This window comes from Mesocricetus auratus, unplaced genomic scaffold (genome assembly GCF_017639785.1).
Source record: "Mesocricetus auratus isolate SY011 unplaced genomic scaffold, BCM_Maur_2.0 Super-Scaffold_100011, whole genome shotgun sequence".
NCBI classification, from domain to species: Eukaryota; Metazoa; Chordata; class Mammalia; order Rodentia; family Cricetidae; genus Mesocricetus; species Mesocricetus auratus.
The window spans coordinates 23,275,070-23,292,929 of NW_024429195.1; the positions used below are offsets into that span (position 1 = coordinate 23,275,070).

At 41.3% G+C, this 17,860-nt stretch overlaps 1 protein-coding gene across 4 annotated transcripts in view; it reads right to left on the reverse strand.

Moving 5' to 3' along the window:
• The window catches only part of Intu (inturned planar cell polarity protein), a 73,563-nt gene that overhangs the window by 26,893 nt on the left and 28,810 nt on the right, over window positions 1-17,860 (reverse strand). For all 4 annotated transcript variants that reach the window (XM_021226899.2, XM_021226900.2, XM_040754465.1 and 1 more), the window contains exons 3-7: window positions 17,643-17,728; window positions 10,257-10,460; window positions 8,014-8,132; window positions 4,086-4,175; window positions 1,870-1,947 (exon numbers count right to left, since the gene is read on the reverse strand). In XM_021226899.2, coding sequence (XP_021082558.1) covers window positions 1,870-1,947; window positions 4,086-4,175; window positions 8,014-8,132; window positions 10,257-10,460; window positions 17,643-17,728 — 577 coding nt within the window. The remainder of the gene's footprint in view (window positions 1-1,869; window positions 1,948-4,085; window positions 4,176-8,013; window positions 8,133-10,256; window positions 10,461-17,642; window positions 17,729-17,860) is intronic.

Sequence of the window (17,860 nt, forward strand, 5' to 3'; positions counted from 1 at the left end):
AATTATTACTAGTCTCATTCCTCATTACTTAAGATCACATTGGTAAAAGGCAAAGGCACTGGATGACCATCCTTTGCACCACATTCATCTGGAAGTTTCTGGTAAACAATCAAGTTGGGAGGGATGTGGCTCCTCACAGTGGAGAATGTGACAAACAAAACGAACTTTCCAGACTGACTAAGAAAAGTTCATCCAAGAGGCTTTAAGCATTGTGACAATACAGTCTCACCACAAATAAGCAGAGAGAGATACCACCATGTTTGGAAAATGTGTAAACTATCTTTCAGTTTCTATTCTGGTATACTCTGGTGTTTAGAGCAGAGATATCACTTTAGGCCCCAGAGGCACTAGAACCTGCAGAAATCCCACTGGAGAAAAATGATTTCCATTCATAATTCTGTACATTCAAATGACTAACAGCTACCTCACTTTTCCCCTTCAAATCAGGAAATACATTATAAGGTTAAAAACCAAGGAGCACCAACAACTGGCCCCAGCGGCACGAATAAGTGATGGTTGAGTACTTGGTCCTAAATGGGGACATCTGTATCACCCCCCAGGGCTTAGCATCAAAGTGAAGAATGGAAGAGTCAGGGTGTGTGGGAGAAATGCAAGAAAAGATACCTGCTGGATACAGCAGAGCCATTGCACTTGTGAACTCATTACAGCTATGGCTGTCTGCATAGACCTGTACAAGAATGAATTCCCAGACATTTCATCACGGACTATTGAGGAACTATTGACACCTAATGGTTTCTTCAGTGGTGTAGCCACTGAAATGTTACCCATGTTCTAGTAAATTATCCCTGGCAATGCTTATGCAGCAATCCTAATAAACTCAGTGGCTCACAGGAAATTTGAAAGAGTGGGGGGGGGTGTGGGTGTGTGGGTTGGGGGTTGTTGGGAAGAGAGAGGATTTCAGTAGAAGGAAGAGGTAATGAAGAGTGGGCACGACTAAAATTCACTGTGCAAACTTATGAACCTGCCAAAGGATAAAAAATAGAAAAAGAGAAACAGAAAGCATGCCTAAAACAGATATGCATATTTATGTTTTATGGAGAATACACAACATTCCATAATGTATCTGCTTTCTACTAACTGTGCTTTGTTAGTTTATTTTGTTTTTTTGAGACAAGGACTATAATTCAGAGTGGCCTGGAAACTCCTAATGTAGCCTAAGCCTGCCTTGAACTTACAGTAATCCTCCTGCCTCAGATTCTCAAATGCTGAGACTACAGGTGTGAGCTACTATGCCTAGGTAAATGCATATTTTTAACTAAGCTTTTTGAATACAGAAACATTTTTGGTTAGTGAAATAGCAAAGAAAACACAAACATTTACTTTAAATCTTAATCTCTTCTGTAGTCTACACAGAAATATGCTATTTTTGCCTCTAAAGAAATGAACAAGTTTGTACTGGTTCACATATTGTAATATAGAACTTGTAGTCACTATGTCTTGTACCAATTAGCAATTTTTTGTGACTTTCCACATGGTACATATTGGAATATACTAGGGAAGAAGTAACAGCATCATGGCTTCACTACAAGTCAGGTGTGGTGGTTCACATCCACAGTGCCAGCACCTGGGAGGCTGAGGTAGTAGGATCATGAGTTCTAGCCCTCCCAGGCTACAGAGCAAGGCCAGGCCAGTCTGGGCTACACAGGGAGATTCTTTCTCAAAAAAAATTCATAATTGAATTCAATAAAAATTAAGAAAGAAAAAAAGGAAAGAAAACATGAGGAAATTGTGACAAGGAAAAGAATGAACAAATAATTTGCTTCTCACTCAAGAGTCACTGCCAAGCATAGAGGAAGACACAGAACCATGACTCGACAATTGAGAGACAGAGTCCAGCAAAATACTTACCTGTCTAAGGAACCATACATGAACTTGAGGGTTTGAGCAGTGTCTTCTATCATGTTCCTTAGCTGGGGAAGAGGAACTCTTAAAAGAAGAAATGCAGTTACTCATTCACAACACAATCTAATGAAGCAGACCCCAGGAAGCAAGGTGCTCTTGCATTTGTATGTTTATATATTTATACATTTATATATTGGTACAATTTAGTCAGCTGTGGGCAGAGCTGTTAAATACTGCTTACACAACTAGAGAATGGTTACCTTAAGGCAGGAAGCCACTTCAGCATTGCAGAATCACTGTTTTACTAAAGACATTGAACACCTGGGCAAAACATTCTGTGCTAGGTCTTGACTCCCCAAATTTTTCAGCATGAATAAGCTGCAGGCACATGGTGGTTTGAAAGAAAATGGCCCCCATAGGGAGTGGCACTATAGGAGGTGTGGTCTTGTTGGAGTAGGTGTGGCCTTATTGGAGGAAGTGTCACTGTGGAGGCAGGCTTTGAGGTCTCATATGATCAAACCATACTTAGTGTGACAGTTTACTTCCTGTTGCCTGTGGATCAAGATGTAGAACTCTTAGCTCCTTCTCAAGCACAATGTCTGCCTGCATGCTGCCATGTTTCTCACCATGACAATAATGGATTAAATCTCTGAAACTCTCAGCCAGCTCCAATGAAATGTTTTCCTTTATAAAGTTGCCATGGTCATGGTGTCTATTCACAGTAACAGAAACACTAAGACAGAAGTTGGTACCAGGGACTGCAGTATTGCTGTGAAAGGCCTGTCCATGATTTTGGGACTTCAGGTTAGCAAAGCAGTGGAATGCTTTAAGTGCTGCTTAATGGGCCATACTAGTAGGAACATAGAAGACAGAGGTGCTCAAGGTGATTTGAACTGTAGGGTCTGGCTCAAGAGGTTTTAGAGGAGGAGAATTTTAGTATGCTGCCTAGATTGTTCTTGTGATTATTTTTGGTGAAGAATGTGGCTTTGCCCTTGTCAGAAAAGTCTGCCTGGCAGAGGAAATCTCAAAACAACCTAGTATAGACTCTGTCGTGAGGTTACTAGTGTTGACTCTTATGAAGATTTATAATGAAGAGGAGAAACTGAAAAAGGAAAAACACAAAATGTAGAATTTGAGAAGGAAAGGGGAACCAGGAAGTAAAATGGTACTAAATCCTATGTTCAAGAAGATAAACAGATTAAGAAATGGAATAAAGGGAGTGGTGACCTCAGGGCAAGACCCCAACCAGCTAAGCTTGCAATTTGTAAAAAGGAATTAAAGAACCCCTTAGGTCATACATGTCTTCAATCCCAGCACTCTAGAAACAGGCAAGCAGATCTCTAAGTTTAAAGCCAGTTTGGTCTACAGAGAAAGTTTCAGGATAGTCAAACTTACACAGTAAAGGAAACCAGTGAGAACAGAAAGCTGGTGAAGATGTAATTGAATGAGGGTGCCATGTTCCAGAAGCCCTAGCAAGCAGCAGAAGTTAGCAGCTTCAGCTATGTGGTTCTGGCTTTAGAGTTAAGGGTAGAATAAAGGTATTATGGAATCTTCCTCCTCTATTAAAGAAAGCTGCTGAGACCAGGCATGCGTCAGGGCTGTCCCCAAATGGAGGCCTAGAGTTATAAAGCTATAACGGTGAAGCCTGAATTGCCTTGAAGACACAAGATGTTGGAGATGCCAGAACCATGAGATACTTCCTGAGGAAAGCTGCTGAGCAGCCTGAGAGAAAGAAGTGTGTTGCAGTCAACAAAGCTGAAAGGAGTTGGAGATCTGAAGAGCATTTTGATACATCAAAACATAACGATGCAGAGTTTGGAGTTTGCCCAGCTGATTTTTGGTCTTGCTGTGGTCCAGTATTTCCTCACTGTGCTCCCTTCCCTATGTTTTGGAATGGTAATGTATATCCTGTGACATTATATGCTTGAAGTATGTGATCTGCTTTGTGATTTTGATTTTTACAGGGAATTACAGTTAAGAGATTGCCATGTTTCTCAGAAGAGACTTTGGACTTTTAAACAAGTTTGAGACTACTGTAACAGCTACCCCATTGCAGGATCTTGGGATCATATACAAGGAGAGACTTTTTGATAAAAGTGGCATACTTTTAAGGAGACAGGCTTTTTTTAACCAGTATTTTACTTTTTTTGCTGTTGTTATTACCATAGTTTCAAAAATGTTTTTTAAAGGTAAACAAACAAACAAACAAAATCTCAACTCACTCTTCAGCAGGCAGGCCAATTAACAACAACTTGTCAGACTCTTTCAGGAAAGCAACGTGAATTTGTTTTCCATTTAAGTGGAGGGATGAGCTAAGAAAAACATAAATTCAAGATGTGGTTAGAATATATTTTATGAAGTTATAAAAATATTTTTAAAAGGTTACACATGGTATAATTTAAAAACTGAATTGCTTAATAAGCAAATTTCTTGGCACATACCTAACTACCACATAGAAAACATAGGGGTTGTATAACAGCAAAAATACATTTGGAATTGTCTCCAAACCCCCAGGACACACAAAAGTGGAATCACTACATGACTACAATCCTGCTTTCAGGAGGCTGTGAGTTTGAAAACAGTCTGAGTAACATAGTTTCAGGACAGCAGGGCTACACAGGGAAACCCTCCCTGTCTCAAATTGGGGTAAATGTGAAATGTTTTGTTGACATTAAGTGACTACACACAATTTAGTTTTTTTTAACAACTGTTTCCACCCTAGCTCACTAATTCCGCTGAGACTTTCTGATTGCCCATGTATGGGCATGGTCACTAAGGAAATTACAAAGAAAAGAAAACATTGATTCCAGCGAAAAGATGACAACCCAACAATATGATATGCAGGTATAGAAAGAAGCACATGATAAAACTGTAGTCATATGTGCATCTTGCTCAAACGAAACTCCAGGACAGGCACGTGCACAGCGTGTGATGGTTGCAGAGGGAGTGCTTCTGTCAGCTGTCAGTGTGGACATTTCACGATGTGCATTATTCTTAACTACACTTCATGAGGCTGCAAGCAATTAGACAACTTCTCAAAAGAAATACATCAACCAACTATGGATTATAGAAAACACAAGTGTGTGCCGCTTTAAATAAGAACTATTAAGCATATTTTTTCCCAAACAATATTATCTTAAAGTTTAAAGGTACATACACTTTTAGGCACACTAGCACTATTATATATATATATATATATATATATATATATTTTAAAAAGAGTATGCAACAAGACACACATAGTGTTAAGGAACTCGGAAAATAGCATTTCACATTTATTGTTTCCTCAAAAAGGTTTCCTAGCTGTCCTTATTGCTTGCATTTGGTTACCTCATGTCTTACCATGTCAAGATCTAGCTATTAATAAAATGACATCTATCCTACAGTGCAAAGAACAAAGAACAAACCTTACATGGAAAGTCTTAAATTTAAAATAAAACAAAACCCAAAACAAACAAACAAAAATTCTAAAACATTACTCTAGGGGCTACAGTGATGGTTAGTTAGGAACACTTGCTGCTCTTCCAGAAGACAAGCTTTGTTTCCAGCACCCATGTGAGGTAAACGTGTGTGTGTGTGTGTGTGTGTGTGTGTGTGTGTGTGTGTGTGTGTGTGTGTCTAACTCCAGCTTCAGGGAATTCGATAATTCGATGCCTCTGGCTTCTGTAGGCACCTATACTCATGTTCACAAACCACCCCAACTCTCACACACAATTAAAAACGTATTTTTAAAAAACATCTTATGATTCCATTCATTTGAGATGTGTACTGATGGGATCTCTCCCAGGCAAGGCTAGCAAGCCAACGGGTGCCTGCGGCTTGGGCTGCAGCATATAGGCTGACAGCTAAGAGGTGTGGGGTTTCTTTTTAAGGTGATAAAAATGTTTTGACATTGATCATGGCAAATCTATGAATATACTTGAAACTATTTACTTGTATACTTTTTTAAAACAGACTTATTTGTTTTTATTTTATGTGTATGGTTGTTTTGCCTCCATGTATATCTGTACCATGTGCATGCCTGGTACCCAAGGGGCCATAAGAGGGTGCGAGATCCCCTGGAGCTGAAGTTACAGGTGATTTGGGATATCAAGTGGGTCCTGAGAACCAAACTCAGGTCCTCTGGAAGAGCCCTCCCTCCCTCCCTCTCTCTCTCTCTCTCTCTCTCTCTCTCTCTCTTTCTCTCTCTCTCTCACTCTCACTCTCTCTTACACTCTCTCTCTCACACACTCTCTCTCTCTCTCCCTCCCTCCCTCCCTCCCTCCTTCCCTCTCTCTCTCTCTCTGTTTTTCGAGACAGGGTTTCTCTGTGGCTTTGGAGGCTGTCCTGGAACTCACTTTGTAGACCAGGCTGGTCTCAAACTCACAGAGATCCGCCTGCCTCTGCACCTTGAGTGCTGGGATTAAAGGCGTGTGCCACCAACGCCCGGCCCAAGCCATCTCTTTAGGCCCTCCTTGTGCACTTTTAAGAATGGGTACATTATATGACTTATTGACTATAATTAAACAAAGCTGTTAAAATTAAAAGAGAGGTTGGGGCCACGTGGTACACAGCACTTAACTGACAGGTATGAGTCCCTTGTTTTGATCCCTGAAACAAATGAATGAATGAATGAATGAAGGCTCAACAAGCTGCTTTTATACATACAAATTTATATGTGAAGTTTTATGTCCCACTGTCTTCAAATACATAATCAATATATCTATATATTAAAAAGTCATGTATTTACACCTAACTTTTATTTAGGAAAACAAGTAATTTTTTCCTTTTATTTTACATGCCCCATATCATCTAAAACTTTTAAGTGTAATTTTTAATCAGCAGATGGGAAATAAAAGCGATCCAACTTCATATTTTATCAGTAATATGGGAGCTGTTAAAACTTTTTCATGATTTTTGAAATATTGAAGTAGAAAAATAGTAATAATTTATTTTATGAAAAACTAAAGTCAAAAGCCATGAGGTCTTTATCCCATATCTTAACCATGGCATCAATGTCAGGCCTGACAAATAGTGTAGGGTGGGCTCTTTCAATGGTCCACCTTCCCTCCCCTCCCTCTCTTCTCTCCCCTCCCCTCTCCTTCCCTCTCCTTCCCCTGGAACTAGAGATGAACCCAAGGCCATTTGCAGGGTGCTACCTCAGTTTTGACTTTTGCCCTTTCATTACTAAATAAACTACACATGACTCTGAGTTCTGAATAGCCCTCCTAAAGCACATTCTATATTTTTCTATAAAAATATTATTACTGTAAAATTATTACAGTAAAATCAGACTATTTTCTAACTGTGTGAAAAATTTAGTATATTGCTTAGTGAGTTGACAATCACAACAAAAACATAAGTCAAGATACATAACAATGTCTGTAAAGAGAAGCTTTTTCCTTGAGAGAAGCCTTCCCGTCAGCCTGGTTCCAGAGCCGCATCAGTCCCAAATAAACACACAGGAGGATATATTAACTATGAAGCTGTTGGCCTTGCTTGTTTCTTACTGGCTAGCTCTGACTTAAGTAATTACCCCATAATTGTTAATCTAAGTATTTCTCTTACCGGAGAATAGTTCCGGGCTTCCTACCCCATGGCGTTACTTCTTGACTCTCTTGTGTTTCTCCTTCCCAGAGATCTCCTGGACTCCTAGTCCCACCTATCTTGGTTCCCTATTGGACCAACAGTGCTTTATTGACATATACATAGGACTTCCCCCCATCAAATGTCATGTTTAAAAGATAATGCGTGTGTGTTTGTGAGAGTGCGCATGCGTGCGCTACACATGCATGTGTACCACAGCTTGAGTGTGGTGTTTGGAGGGCAATGTGTAGGAGTCTGTTCTCTCAGGCCACCATCTGATCAGGAATTGAACTCAGGCTGACAGGCTTGGCAGCAAGTGCCTTTACCCATGAGCCATCTTGCCAACTCAAAGACGACATTGTTATAAAGAATTGGCTATGGGTCAGCAGGCAACATTTAATTAACGTAATTAAATCATTCTGGCAAATCCTAGACCTGTAGATAAATTAAAAATATACACTCCAAATGATAAAATCAATGTTCAGCTGAAACAAATGCACAGCTATCCTCCCCACAGTAGACAGGAACAGGATTAGCATAGCTAACTAACTATGAGAACGTGAAGAAAGAGCAAAACATTGTTACCTGGTAACTTGTGTCCCAGTCACACTTTCCAGCATGTCACAGAGTGTGAGAAAAATCCCCCTCACACTCTTGAGTTTCTGAGAGGCTTCAGACACTGGATAATGGTATAAAATTTCCTGCTGTTATGGAAAGAACAGATGACGAGTTCTCAGATGTCCATCCAACATCTGGCCTCAAAGTTCAGACTTTGTATGAAGAATAGAACAGCAATCCTTTCAGCGTTAGTCAGGGCTTCATTCAACCCCAAGGACAGAACTATGCCTGGAATGCTCACACTCAACCAGGATTTCAAATGCTACACTTGAAAGTAAGTTTAGAGACTATACTGCGCAATCTATACAAGACCAATCTATATAATCAAAATTGTTATTGATTCAAATAGCGTTTTAAACTTTAATCCCATGAGTTACTCCTAGTAGTCTTTAATTTCTTTCATAGTGAATCTTAAAAGATAATCATTGTTTCTGGTGATATTATTAAGTGTTTATTTAATCATATTTACAAAATAAGAATACAAAACTGAAGAAGTACAAATAGGAAGAAGTATCACGAGATTATACAATCTGAAACGTAAACAGTCTAAATCTATATGCAAGGGCACATTTTATTTTAAGTTGCATAAAATGCTAACTTACATGACAGTGTAGAAGATGGTTAATACGTTCTATTTTCAGTGAGACCCTGTCTCTAGGAAACAGCTTTAACGAAGTACAGAAATGAATCTCTAGGGCCTGCAGTGTGCTGACGCTCCGAGAACACTGGGCAGCTTAAACCTCACTTTCTATGGACACTTTGGCAACATCTATTTTCCTCACACAGCAGATAAAAAGCAGAAAAAATGATAACTTCTAGGTAGAAACCATGAAGAATTCAGAGTAATTTTCAATTGCGCTAATAGCTATAATTGCTACAACATAAAGTTCAAACTCATGGAGTATTATACTGGCCTAGCTTGTCCTTGGCTGTGTCTCTAAAAATTGTTAAGCATCTATATGAGAAATAGTTACGTGGCACAGTGTTCATATATTCACAATTTTTATATCATCAGAAACATGATGATGATGCTACACTGTGAAACCTACTTTTTATACTTACTATATTATTCAAAATATACTAAGGGATATGTCTGCCAAATACATTGCATGATGACTCAAATTTTATTGTACTTTTCATTGTAAAAAGTTACAAAGTGTTCTGTTATAATTTTATTATTTATCTCTAGAAACATGAATTAAAGTCAAATATGAGTTAAAATCTTCAGTGATGTTGACTTAATAAATTTAAACCTTGTCCAAGAAATACTTCCACTCTATTTTGCCAAAATACCAAATGCTGTTTTAAAGTCTTTGACTAGGTTTTTAGAAGTCTCCATCTTGTGGTCCTTGCATTGTAAATCTTGTAATTTGAAGACAAGTTCTGTATCAATTATGTAACTCTCAGAGAAAGAAATGACCCTATGACATTTCATTGTAAAGTAACATAGTAGGAAAAAAAAAGGCCATTTAAGGAAGTCTCCATAGGAGTCTTAGAAGCCTTGGTATTGAAGAATTGGCAAGCTCTGCAGTGCCCAGCCACTTTAATTAGCTGTATTTTTAAAGTCCTTATTAGTAGCTTGCACTCACAGAAGCTTCCACTCTGCGTGGTAAGAATAAAGAACCTCTTATAATCACGACATTGCTACAGAACTGGTCACAGACAGGAGTGTGTTTATTTGCGAGGCATTCACATACTTTCCCAGGCAAAGTCAGGCACGATGACATGTGGGCTGGAAAGGTTCAGGACAGTACTCTCAAAACTTGGGAGACTTAAAAAAGAAATGCTTAAATGTCTCATTTGTTCTAAAGGAGCCAGCAAGGTGTAAGAAATTGGAATTATTAACACTGCATGTCTAAGTATTTTCTAGAACACAAAAATGCCAGGTAGTACATATGCAATTGATATACTATTTACTATTTCAACTTTTATTAAACAGAAAACAACATGAGGAAATGCATGCCTCATATTGCAAACTGGAAAAGGACAAGAAAGAAGCTTTTGGGTTCTCACTCCCTATCCCTTAGAAGAGCTGAAAAGTTCTCTTATCAGTTTCAAAACACTGGTGATACAAATATCTACACCAGCATAACGTAATATATACAGAACAGCGATAAGAGACAGCTCATTCCCTGTTCTTCTTGAAGTCTGAATATGCTGGAAGGATGGATGGTCCCCTCCTTCTGCAGCATATGGGCACAGACACTCACCTCCTCTTTGGATACCTCTGACTGGAACCGCAGCGTGAGGTACATGGTGATGTGTGGGGTGTCCAGGATGCTGTGCTGGATGCCATCGGCCTCTGACCCGCACAGAAGTTTCACCAAATCATTCGTGCTCGACTGTGTCTTTTTCTTTTTGGGTTGGGCCATTTCCTTTTTCACAGCATATGCATTTTCAAATGTCAGCTTCACCTGGAAAACACAAAACAAAATGTCTGCTATTTCAACAGCAAAAGTTAAGAGGGAGAGACTGGGGATCCAGGGCAATCTCACACATTGGGAGTTGCTTTTTCCTCCAAGTGGGGCAGGTGCATTTGTTTTGTTTTGTTTTTAAACAAAGAAAGACATGTGCTGACATGTTAGTCAGGAGTGCACATGATGGAGACAGCACCTCAGAGCAAGGGCTAAAGGTGAGGACAGTGAGTCCACTTGTATCTGTATCTAGCTCCTTGCACAGTGGTGGACACACACACACACACAGACACACACACACACACACACGCACACATACACACACACACAACTGTTTATTGACTGAAAAATACAATGCTCTACATAAAAATTCACTCATGTAAATGCAGTCACTGACTTCGAAAAGTATCACAGAAGCGCAGAAATCCATATCATTTGTGTATAGAATAGTCACTGTACATCGTCACGAGACTCACTGCATTAGCCAGTTCCTACTGTTTGGGAAGTGTCCCCTAGAAGCTCCCAGAGTAAAGGCCTGGCTCACAGTGTAGTGTTAGTGGGGGGCTGGAAGCTCTCCACGGAGGGGGGCATGCCCTAGGGGGATTGTGGGAACCTGGCCCCTCTTGCTTTCTTTTATTTATTGGTCTTGGGGTGAACAGTGCTGCTTCACTTGTCCCCCAAAAGTTCCATGTGGCACCCCCACTAAAGGCCTCAAGATAAGGGACCTATGTGATTATGGCCAGTTTTTACTGTCACCTTGACTAGATTTCTAATCACCAGGAGACAAACAATGGGCCATTTCTGTGAAGGTGTTTCCAGGGTTTCCTGAGGGGAGCACTCACCCAGAATGTGGGGAGCACCATCCCACAGGATGGTGTCCTAGACTGAATAAAAGGGCTGACATACGCTTCCCCTCCTATAAGTTCTATTATGTTAGGTATTTGATCCCAACTATGAGATAAGTAACAAACAGACCTGACTACAGACTAGGCCCTCTAAAACTACAAGGCAGAATTAACCTTTTCTTTATAAGTCGGCTACTTCAGATGTTTATTACAGTGACAGACGCTAATCTACAAGCAGCAAAGAAAGGGGTTTAAAATTCATCCAGATGCACATGTTGTTACTAAGATGAAGTAGACCAAGACTAACAGGAAATTACATAGAGAGCAGGAAGGGAAAAATTTCAAAGGAGACAGTCCAGTGTCTACAGAAAAATTTAACATGGGCCCTTTAGTATCTGGAGACTGAATCCAAAGAGGCTGAGTAGAAAATTAATGTATTGCTAAAGGAAGAGAGAAAACAAAATAAACAAAGATTCTTATAACAGCAACCCTATGTAAGAATGATCAAGGTTTTTTTATTGTTTAATCTGATGAAAATTAACATATGATTAAAGTAAGTAAGAACTGAGAGCATAAGGTTTTAGGAATTATCATCTTAGATGTGAAAATGAATATTTGGGGCCTGTGAGATGGCTCTGTGGATAGACACTTGCTTCCACGCCTGATGACCTGAGTTTGATCCTTGAGACACATATGATAGATATGAGAATCAACCCCTTCAAGTTGTCCTCTGACCCCGCCCCCCAGAAGTGTGTATAATAAATAAATGTTACAAAAATAAGACTTGGTGTGAGGTTCTGACACAAACAGGCTATACAAATAAGCATTATTTAGTGTGAAAGATGATGGTTCTTCTGGGGAGGGGGGTATAGGATGATCCACAGAAAGGACCTCAGAAACGGCCATGGCTCATATGAGGAGGGCATCTTCTCCAGTGAGGTTCTTTGTGGGTGGGAATGTTTAAAGATTGGGCAAGACTCACCAAAAAATGACAAAAGGGAAATAAGTTGATAAACTGAAAAATTCATTAATTACACTTTGGGAAGCAGCAATGACCTAAAATTTGATACTACTTTGCTATGCTTGTGGACAATGACATGTTCGCTTTAAAACTAACTTAATATTATATTTTGCAAATGCCATTAGCTATTTTTTTATTTTTATTTTTTTGGTTTTATGAGACAGGGTTTCTCTGTATTGTTTTGGAGGCTATCGGTCCAGCCTGGCCTCGAACTCACAGAGATCCGCCTGCCTCTGCCTCCCGAGTGCTGGGATTAAAGGCGTGTGCCACCACCGCCCGGTGCCATTAGCTATTTTCTGATGCAAGGACCTTTTTACCTTGCCACTACACAAACACAAACAAAAACATACCACATGGAATTGTTCATTAAAATTCTTTAAGGAACTTTTTTAGCACCATTTTGATTTAAGAAAAGTTGGTTCCATCCTAAGAAGATAATTACATTTCAGAAAGACACTTCTGAAGTCCTATATGAAAAGAAACTATATAAATTCTGGGACAAGATAAGCTGTTAAGACATAAATAGAGAGATAAACACTATTTTTTAAAGAGATTGATAGTATTAAGGGCACTCCATGGTTATAAGGATAAACTTTTACTAAGCAATATCTAATGAGTCTTGTTTGAAACACCGTTTAGTTCCCTGTTGTTCTTCCACAGGCTTTAACATGCAATGAAGTTCACGATCCCACGTCTCCTGCCTCCTCTCTTGTGCAACTTGCCCAACCTATCCTCATCCCTTCCGGGCTCAGTAATGATGTCTTGTTCTCTTGGGTCCAGGGAAGTGATTTCTATAACCCATCACCTCCAAAGATAACTTTGGTTATCTTCTCCCCATGTCTGTCTTCAACAAATGCTATATAAGAAGCAATAAATATGTATCCTCTATCAAACAAACGCCCCTTCCCACTTTAGCTGGAACCCTCTTCAAAGGGGCACACTGTGGGGCTGTGAGGGCCCAGTGCCATGGCAGGGCTGGCCTGCCTTGCCTCTGTGAATCAGCACAGCCTTTCTCACAGCTCCAAGGCTCTCAGCGGCCTTATCCTTTCTCTTTCAGCTGGCAAGTGGCAGGGGCTTTCAAAAGGCCTCATGAATAATGCTCAAGGAATTAGTCTAATTGGCTCAGCAAATCCTCTCTCCTCCAGCCTCTTCTCCTTAGGGCAGTCTCACTGGGTGGCTTAAGGTGAAGCTCAGGGGAATTCCGTGGTCTCTAAATCTGACACACTGTAAAATTGCAGACTTTCTGAGCATCAGTGTGGTGCTTAAAACTGTCCGACTTTTGAGTATCTAGGGCTCCTGGTTGTTCTGCATAGGCGTTTCAACCATGCAATACTCCTAAGTTGAATATCTCTGTCTGTCTCTCTCTCTCTCTCTCTGTTCCTTCTCTTTCCTCTCCTCTCCCTTCTTCCCTTTCTTTCCTGCCCAGCACTCACCTACTCACTTCTGGTTGCAAGCATTTTGGGTAAGGGATACTCAGCATATACTACTATGAAATAAATTCCAAGCTGATTTCTCCCATCATCCAATACAGCTGCTCCTTCTGCAATCCAGAAGCAGTCAAGGAGTGCCTGCTGCATCTGATGTAGTCTGTGATCATGTGAATGTAAACGGCCCCCATAAGCTCATAGGGAGTGGCACTACTAGGAGATGCAGCATTGCTGGAGTAGTTGTAGCCTTGCTGAAGGAAGTGCATCACTGTGGAGGCAGGCTTCAGGACTCATATATGCTCAAGCCACACCAACTATCTCAGTTAACTTCCTCTTGGCTGCCAATCAAGATGTGGGACTCTCAGCTCCTGCACCATGTCTGCCTGCATGCTGCCATGAGGATAAATGGCCTAAATCTCTGAAACTGTAAGCAGCCACCCTATTAAATGTTTTCCTTTATGAGAATTGTGATCATGGTGTCTCTGCACAGCAATAGAACCCTAACTAAGACACAGTCACACACTGTTCAGTCTGTCTTAATGTACAGGAGTTCTCTAGCCTCTTTTTCTTGGTGTGTGTGTGTGTGTGTGTGTGTGTGTGTGTGTGTGTGTGTGTGTGTGTGCTGGACTATGTAAGCCAGGGCCTTGCAGATGCTAACCATACACTCTACCATTATTCTACAACCCAGCACCCTCATGCTAATAACACTTTTGAAGCATCTAGAAAACAAACAAAACAAAACCCACAAAACTCGTTTTGAAATGTTAAAATGGGTTTTGTCTCTGCATTCCACATCAGCACACACCAGCAGAGCAGGAGCTGGATTTGAAGACTCCTTTTAGCTCCATCCCCTCTGATTGTGGTTGAGGAAAGTAGATCTGGAATCTCTTCGAGGTGTTACATGGTAGACAATCTGTTCTCCTAGTGTCTTTCTTCCTATTACACTGTCTCAGAGGCCACTGTCTGATGGAGAATGAGAATCTGCAGACCTCGATAAACTGTGAGTGCATGTTTAAGATGTCACTGCTCCGTATGTCTAGGACTAAAGTCTCCTGTGGAATTACTTAAAGACCTGCACCCTCTCTTCCTCTCTTGTTGCTGGAGGAACTGTTTTGCACATTCCACACCTTGGACAGGTCTATCACAGTCCATTCTGACCCACCAACACACCAGATGCACACAGGTTGGAAGGAAAGGGAAGGAATATGCTTTGGGATAGTCTGAAGTTTAGCACTTTGAGTAACTGATTCTGCAACTCTGGGGAAATCACTAAGCACTTCCTAAATTCTCTCTTTCTCAGGATCTCATCATCCAGTCTAGTCTGGGTCACAATCCTCCTGCCTCAGCCCCATGGGTGCTCCAGATTCCTTTTCTTTATTATAAAATAGGACCACTAACCACTGGACTCTTGCAGGTCTTGTGGTTAGGACCTAACATGTAGAGAATCTGTATGATGAACTGGAGGTGCTGCACTCAGGGAACACTGTAGAAGAGGTGGCAACAAGCCTGTAGGAGACAAGCAAGACACTGCAAGCAAGTGTCTCCTGGACATGAAACTGCCCTCATGAACTCACAGAAGCTGTGGCTACCTGCACAAGACCTGCTTGAGACAGGGTCTCTTGTTCACTGCTGCATACACCAGACTAGCCGGCCATGAGTTCCCAGGGATTCCTGTCTCAACCTCTTTCCTTACACAGGAGCACTAAGATCCTGCAGCCGCCCGCAAAGAAACATACTGAGGCTTAATATTATTTATAAATTCTCGCCCAATAGCTCAGGCTTATTACTAACTAGCTCTTACATTTTAAGGTAACCCACATTGCTTAGTTACGCTCTGCCATGTGGTGATAACTTTATTAACACAGCACAGTCATCTCCTGCTCCTTCTGCATCTGGCTGGCGACTCCTTACAATGAGCCCTTCTCCTGCCCATCACTCTCAGTTTGGCTCTCCTGACTAACCTTATTCTGCTCAACATTGGCCAGTCAGTTTATTAAACCAAACATGCTGACGAATATTCACAGTGTAGGGATTATACAATTCTTTTAAAGAGGACACCTCTGAAAACCTAGATTGCACAGATATGTTTAGGGTAGTTCCTCTAGGACTCTTTATCTTGCTCAACTGGTAAGGCACTCAGGAACCACTGCAGTCAGGGCACAGGAGATTTTGACAAGTGGCAGACCACGTGATGCCAGTTTTGCAGGCATGCAGAATGTGAGAGTTGTAGGGCTCTGGAGGCTTCAACCAAAATTTCAAAGGAAAGCGTAGGCCATACAGTGTGCAGCAAGTCCATAGTCTCTGTAGGCAGCCCCTGACAGCCACACACAAAGCTACGAGAGTGAAACTGAAGCCGAAATGGAAAACCTAGAAAGTCAGAGACGCCAGGAACATGGAGCACTGGCAAAAGGGGCCTGCAGGCTGCAAGCAGAGCCAGCCTAAGACAGCTGCCACATGGGCTGCAGCCAGCATGGCCGCAGAGATAGGACTGCCAAGGCCTCTGGAGCACACAGCGTGCCACTGTACAGCCCAGGTGGCAGGCCAGGCGACTCAGCTTTAGTCTTGCTTAGGTCTGATCCTCTCCTCATTAGACATAACTGGGGAAGCAAGCAGGTTATTCTCGTTTTGATGGGGCTTCACAGCTGAGTTTTCACTGTCTTGAGGAGTCGGGGAGGACCTGGTAAAGCTTTGGAAATTCTTAGAGACAGACTAAATACATTTTCATTGTAATATGGGCACACACCTGTAAATCCAGGATATAATGTTATTTTTGGATCTTCAATGCCTCTTTGATACCCACAGGTTAAAGACTTCGCTGCCAGCATTGGACACTATTAGGTGGGAGTGGAGCCTTTAAGAATAAGGGAGAGTTGAAGTCACTGGAGGAATGCTCTTGGTGAGGACATGTGGACCTAGTGCCTTCCTGTCTCTTTACTTGCTTCCTGGCTGTCAGGAAGTGAGAAACTTTGTTCCTGTATTTACACCTTACAACAAGGCTCTGCCTTCCTCACAGCAGCCAACCGAAACCTCTGGAACCATGAACCAAAACAATCCTTTCCACCTTCAAAGTTGCTTTTCTCAGGCGCAGTGTCATAGGGATAGGGGGGGGGGGGGGGGGGAGGCAGTGCAAGCCACCGGCTGAGGGCCACAGAGCTCTGCGCTCTCTACCAGCCTCCATAAACCAGTGCACGGCCTCAGAGAAAACACCATCACTAGGCTTAAAATAACCAACGCCATGTTAAGAAACAAAAAAACCTTCCAGCTGGGCTTGTGGCACACATACTTAATCTCAGTACTTGAGAGGCAGAGGCAGGCAGATCTCTGTGAGTTCCAGGACAGCTACAGCTACATAGGGAGATTCAAAACTCCAAAAATTAAACAAAAACTTCTATAATATGAAATGTTTTAAATCAAGGAAAATAAAGTCCATAGCTTATTTATTTACTTATTATTATTATTATTATTTTGAAACAGGGTATCTCTACATAGTCCTGGCTGTCCTGGAACTCACTATGATTACACACCTGCCTCTGCCTCCCGAGTGCTGGGATTAAAGGTGTGTATCCCCACATCTGGCCACAGCTTTTAAAGGACTCTTCTCAGAGCTATGCTGTCATTGGCAAACATGGGCACTCTAAGGGTAAGCTGGCAATCATGTTTACTTTCATTACTGCTACTGTTTTATTGACTTAGGATATTTAGTTTGCAGATCTCACTCTCCTTTTAGAACAGTGTTCCAAAGCTACATGTGAGGAAGAGGTGAAACTGCCCTTGGAGCTCAAACATCATTCGTTACACAGGAGGATAACCTCATGATCTTAAAACTAAAACAGCGCCGGATGTATGTACTTTAGCAACAGTGTATGATATGGAAAAGGGATGGCCACACCTGCATTGGTCCAGGGATGCAAGACAGAACTCTCTCTATGTTTTCAGAGGTCACATCTACATCATTCACGGCAACAAGGACATCGCCTAAAAACAGAAAAACAAAGGACAACTGTGTGAATAGCCCAAACCAAAAAGTTCTAGAATTGCGACATGAGAAACAGCTATCCAGACTTCCTCAAGGGTAGAATGGAAAATGTGGTACATTTAGGGACTTAT